We start from the raw sequence: 5,646 nt of genomic DNA, 5'->3' as shown, positions 1-5,646 counted from the left end.
TCCAGGCCGTGCCTATGAGGCACGGCCGTGCCTCATTATTTCCAAGGCCGTGCCTCACTTTACAGGGCCCGAACACGGCCGTGTCTCATCCGGACTACTCTGCAGACTAAAAGTAAAATGGGCATAACTTTTAGCTCCGATTGAACCATGGGTCGTGCCACCTATCAAAATGGAGCCAACTTCAAGATCTACAACTTTGATTCAGAGTGTTTTGACTGGTTCCAACTCTATGATGTGCTAAATGGCACGAACGTGCCCACCTTCCAGATGCAGTCCAGGCAGGGGGTGCTCTGCCCAGGGGCGTGCTGCAGGCAGGGGCGTGCCTATGAGCAAGGCAGGGGCGTGCCGTGCCGTGCCTAACTTTCGGCCTCCTAGACACGGCCGTGTCTCAGTTTCCAGTGCCACGCCTAGACATGGCCCTCACACGGCCGTGCCTACCAAACAGAGAAGCGACTTCACATGGTCGTGCCTCCTAGACACGGCCGTGTCCAGCCCATGGCCGTGCCTCACAACACGGCACGGCCGTGTGACTACACATGGGTGCCTCCTAGGCACGGCCGTGTGACGGGGGCGTGCTGGGGGCGTGCTTGGGCCTATAAATACATCCTTTGCACCTTTTGAAGGCTATCTTGGGTCATTCTCCAAAACCCTTGGTCTTGGCTTGGCGGCGGCGCCTCCCCACTCTTGGGGAGGCCCTAAACGCTCCATCCTTCGCCGATCCACCTCGCCATCATCTCCACCGATCCATCCTACACCGGAGCAAGAAGATCTTCAAGAGGATGCCCACGCTTCAAAGATAAGTCTTCCCCTTTCCTTGTGGATGACTATTTTTCATGTATTCTTGTTGTAATCTTCTTGTAATGGAGTAGATCCTTGAGTTTAGGATGTAGGATGAACATCTATGTAATGATGGTGATGTATGAACTAGTTTATGTCATTTTCCCTATTCAATGAAATGTTTACATTTGTTTCATGTATTATGTGCCTTGAATGTGTTTGATGAAATGTTTGTGTGAGCGCATATGCATGATTATGAGGGGTAGATTACTGTGTAGGGAGATCCTAGGATCGTATGACCGGGGCGCCTCGTGACAGGAGGAATGCCTTTAACCGGACTTTCCGAAGTGATTCCTACATAGTGGTAAACCCCCATAAGGGATATCTAATGGTTGATGGCCACTAGGACAAGGTCCTTAACAGGGTACTCGGTGACAGAGGGTATGGCGTTGGATCGTATGACCGGGGCGCCTCGTGACAGGAGGAATGCCTTTAACCGGACTTTCTGGCGTCACCTTTACTAGAGGGCCACCACATAGGACTTCAAGGTCAAATGCCAACAAAGCCTGACGAGGTCGAGTTGGTATTTTGGTTAGAATCCCTACAAGGTGGTAGACATTGAGAGTAAGGGAACAAACATGAATTAGGGACTTCACCTAGCATTGATATGAATCCGAAATCCTAGACTTATCCATCTCATCCATAAACCCCAAGCCAATCTCTCTTTCTCTCCACACACAACCAACATCCTCAACCAATCCGTTTCCTTTGGAGTCTAGATAACTATCTTAGTGACATCACTATAGCTAATACACAGTCCCTGTGGTTCGATATCTTTTTATTACTTGACGACAACCGTATACTTGCGGTCCGGATCAACCCGCTTTGAAATTCGTTGGTACTTGGAATGATACAGTATCCATTATTTCTGCTATACAAGCTTAGAGAATGTTGGATAGTGGGTGCCGAGGGTATTTACTATTTTTGAAGCAAGCAGAGGAAGACGGGGCTTCATGTCCTTCTGATGTTCGTATTGTCCGCGATTATCAGGATATTTTTTTGGATAAGATTTCTAGCTTGCCACCTCAGAGGAAGGTCCATTTTACCATTGAGGTGATTTCAAGTACAACACCAGTGTCTAAGGCTCCATATCAGATGACTTCGAAGGAATTAGAGGAACTTAAGATTCAATTACAGGAGCTATTAGATCGGGGTTTCATTCGTCTTAGTGTATCACCATGGGGAGCCCTAGTCTTATTTGTCAGAAAGAAGGATGGATTTATAAGATTATGCATTGATTACCATCAGTTGAATGCGGTTATGATCAAGAACAAATATCCTTTATCGCGTATTGATGATTTGTTTGATCAGCTGAAGGGCTCCTCCGTGTACTCTAAGATTGACTTACGATCTGGTTCTCATCAGCTTAGAGTACGAGATAACTTTCGCACTCGGTATGGACACTATGAGTTTTTGGTGATACCGTTCGGTCTCATCAATGCTCCGGCCGTATTTATGGATATGATGAATCAAGTTTTCTTGGTGTACTTGGACCGGTTCGTTATAGTCTTTATCGATGATATTTTGATATATTCTTGATCGGAGGCAAAGAATGAGCAACATCTCCGTATTGTATTAGAGGCACTGCGTCGTGAGCGGCTGTATGTTAAATTCAGCAAGTGTGCTTTCTGGTTATCTTCTGTAGAATTTCTCGGACAAGTTGTATCTAGCAGAGGTATTTCTGTAGACGCCCAGAAGATAGAGGCAGTTACTAGTTGGGAGTAGCTCAAGTCCGTCCAGGAGGTCCATAGTTTTCTTGGTTTGGCTGGTTATTATCGGAGATTTATAGAGGATTTCTCTCGTATTACTACACCATTGACTCGTCTGACCAAAAATGGGGTGAAGTTCGTTTGGTCAAAGGCTTGTGAGACTAGCTTCCAAGAGTTTAAGCAACGGTTAGTGAGTGCTTCGATATTGGTGATTCCTTCTAGTGAAGATGGATTCATACTTTGTACCGATACGTCATTCCAGGGATTGGGTGCAGTATTGATGCAGCGTGATCGGCTGATTGCCTACGCTTCTCGACAACTGAAAGACCACGAGAAGAACTATCTTGTTCATGATTTAGGGCTTGCCGCTATTTTCTTCGCTCTGAATGACCACGAGAAGAACTATCATATTCATGATTTAGAGCTTGTCGGTATTATCTTCGCTTTGAAGATTTGGTGACATTATTTGAACAGAGTTACTTTTGAGATTTTCATCGATCATAAGAGTTTGAAGTATTTATTCATGCAGAAGGGGCTGAACCTTAGAAAGAGACGCTGGATGGAGTATCTGAAGGATTATGATTGTGCCATTAGCTATCACCCAGGGAAGACTAATGTGGTTGCTGATGCACTAAGTCAAAAATCTCATGGGATTCTGGCTAGTCAGTGGGTGGCAATTACTAATCTTGTTCGGCAGTTTTCTAAGTTGGGATTGGAGGAGCATGGTAGGACTCAGCAGGGTGTTTTGGTTTCGATGGTTACTCAATCAGCTCTAGTGGAGAAGATTAAGTCAACATAGGCTAGCGACTAGCATATTTAGTTCATCTGCAGTAGGGTGGATTCCGGACAGCAGTCAGAATTTTTTTGTAACACAGATGGAATAATTCGATTTCGAGTACGACTTTGTGTTCCAGAGCAGCATCTGGTTAAGGAGGAGTTATTGCAGGAGGCACACCATTCTAGGTTTGCGATACATCTGGGTGGTACTCGTATATATCAGGATCTGAGACACTCTTATTAGTGGAGACGAGAACATATTACTATGGTATTTCTACACTATAGTATGAATGTAGTAAATTTGAGGACTAAATTTTTGTTAGTGGGGGAGGATGTAAAATACAAGAAAATATGGAATTAAATTGTAAATAATTTAGCATTAATCAGTAAGGATTAAGGGGTTAATTGATCATTAGAGGCTTGATTAATTAAGGATTGTGTTTTAATTTAAATTAATAATGTAGCCTAATTGAACAAACCCCTTAGCCTAATTAAGAGGCTAATTAAATCAGTCCATTTAGTTCCATTGAAAGCCAATTAAATGTGCCCATTAGAATTCAATTAACAACTCAATATGATATAGGGTTATAGGATATGGTTTTTAAACCCGAAACCCATTAGGAACCCGTTAAGAAATTAAAGCCGCGATCTTCCCATTAAGCTGAACTCTTCTTCCTTCTTCCTCGCCCGAAATCTCAATTGGACTCCCGTCTTCATGTGCCATCTTCCCACCTCTCATCGCGAGCTAGCCACCACTTGCCCTACACACCGATCCAGTCTACCACCGTCGCCATCCGGGAGCTCCGCAATGACAACCTTGCTAAGCAGCCCGATCGTAGCTTTTCTGTCACAAATTTCAGCCTCCGCGATCTCCTCCATGGTATGTGCAATGCGTGGATCTGATGCTGTGGATGATTCGATTGATTCCCCATGGCTTGCGATTACGCAATTGAGGATTTCTTGGTCCGATCTTGCGCCACCAATTCGAAGTCGCCTCTGCCGCCGAGTTTAGCCACTTACTCCACAGCCGCCACCGATCCCTCCGCCTACACCATGCCTCGTTCGCTGTTTGGTCGTGAGGAATCGAAGATTCTAGGTCATTCAAACAGAATAGAGGTAAGTGTTCTTGAATCTTAGATTTATTTTCAATTAGGATTGTTCAATTTGTTGGGTCATGGTTCGGTATGGTTTCTGTTGGATCTTAGGGTTTCTGTGTGATTGGCTTAGCAAATGGGATTAATCTATTGAGGTCTGAACCGAATGTAGATAGGGATTTTGTGATGGATCTGTTCTAGTGTCGTGTTCCTGCGTGGTTGATTTGGGAATTCTTGACCTGTTAAGAGGTTGTTTTAGTGAGGTTGCTATTCTATTGGAATTAGGGTTTGTTTGTGATTGTTGGAATTAATCTAGGGTGTGTTCTGTGTGTTTGATCTTAATCCTAGTAGAGTTAGGGTTGTTTGATGACTTGATCTGTTTTAGGGTGAGTTTACTAGGAATTATGTTACATTTTATTCTAGTTAGAAATCTGTTATGGATTGTATTTAATGGTTGATGAGAATAGATTAAGTTAATTTGGAGGGGTTAGATTAATCTAAAATTCGACTAAGGCCTATGGGATTATTAGTGAATGTTATTTATTCTAATTTCAGGACCTTGATTGGTTGATTCCTCGATATACAGGAGTTATATTTTCTGGGGATTCTTATATCGACGTTCGTCACATCAGGTAGGTACCCCTGTACTTTGTCACTATGGATTTCGTTTATAGTGCATGATCAGTTTATAGAATTGTTTTTATCTATCATATTGTTATCCTTGTTACTCATGTTATTTACCTTGTTGATATCCTTGTTTCACTCGTTGCTTGATACATGCCTGTTGACCTTTGATATGATCTATTTGATATCAATATAGTCTCAATTATATATCATTGATTTGTGAGAATTTATCCTGATTTATGGTTGATTATGTTGAGTAGATGTAGTTATTATTTGTTGAGTTGATCATCATAACATTTGGTTGTTGGCACTCACCTGACACCGAGTTGTTGTGGGACAGGAGTGAGAGCATTTGTTCTGCCATGTTGGTTGCAATCAGGACTGACTAGATAGCCTTCCTGAGATACTGCTCATTCCCCACTTGATTAGTAGTGGTTAGTTGTTGGAGTCTGTGCAGCTGTCCTATCGTGCGGCTCAGTGCACTGGCTGTGTGGGTGTCTGAGGATGGCGAGTGCAGATAGTGATCATGCATGTTGCCTATGATGTGTATTGCATATGTGCAGGCATATGTTGGTAGGTTATTGATAGACCCCCGCAAGTATACG

General features: G+C 43.4%; 1 protein-coding gene across 1 annotated transcript; it reads left to right on the top strand.

Moving 5' to 3' along the window:
- Window positions 1–1,725: 1,725 nt before the first annotated feature.
- Window positions 1,726–3,345, top strand: LOC141819344 (uncharacterized). Its single transcript, XM_074706676.1, has 3 exons — window positions 1,726–2,253; window positions 2,809–2,973; window positions 3,076–3,345. The coding sequence occupies exons 1-3, from the start codon at window positions 1,726–1,728 to the stop codon at window positions 3,343–3,345; spliced, it is 963 nt and encodes a 320-aa protein (XP_074562777.1).
- The last annotated feature ends 2,301 nt before the right edge of the window (window positions 3,346–5,646 follow it).

This window comes from Curcuma longa, unplaced genomic scaffold (genome assembly GCF_044706935.1).
Source record: "Curcuma longa cultivar G26 ecotype Majalengka, Jawa Barat unplaced genomic scaffold, ITB_CL_G26_1.1 contig_3942, whole genome shotgun sequence".
Taxonomy (NCBI): Eukaryota; Viridiplantae; Streptophyta; class Magnoliopsida; order Zingiberales; family Zingiberaceae; genus Curcuma; species Curcuma longa.
The sequence above is the reverse complement of the archived record's forward strand: the minus strand, read 5'-3'. Positions and strand labels throughout refer to the sequence as shown.

Coding starts and splice junctions, on each gene's coding strand:
- LOC141819344 (XM_074706676.1), top strand. CDS start 1,726: ATGTTGGATAGTGGGTGCCGAGGGTATTTACTATTTTTGAAGCAAGCA. Junction 2,254..2,808: donor ATGGACACTATGAGTTTTTG/GTGATACCGTTC, acceptor ACGTCATTCCAG/GGATTGGGTGCAGTATTGAT. Junction 2,974..3,075: donor ATATTCATGATTTAGAGCTT/GTCGGTATTATC, acceptor TTATTCATGCAG/AAGGGGCTGAACCTTAGAAA.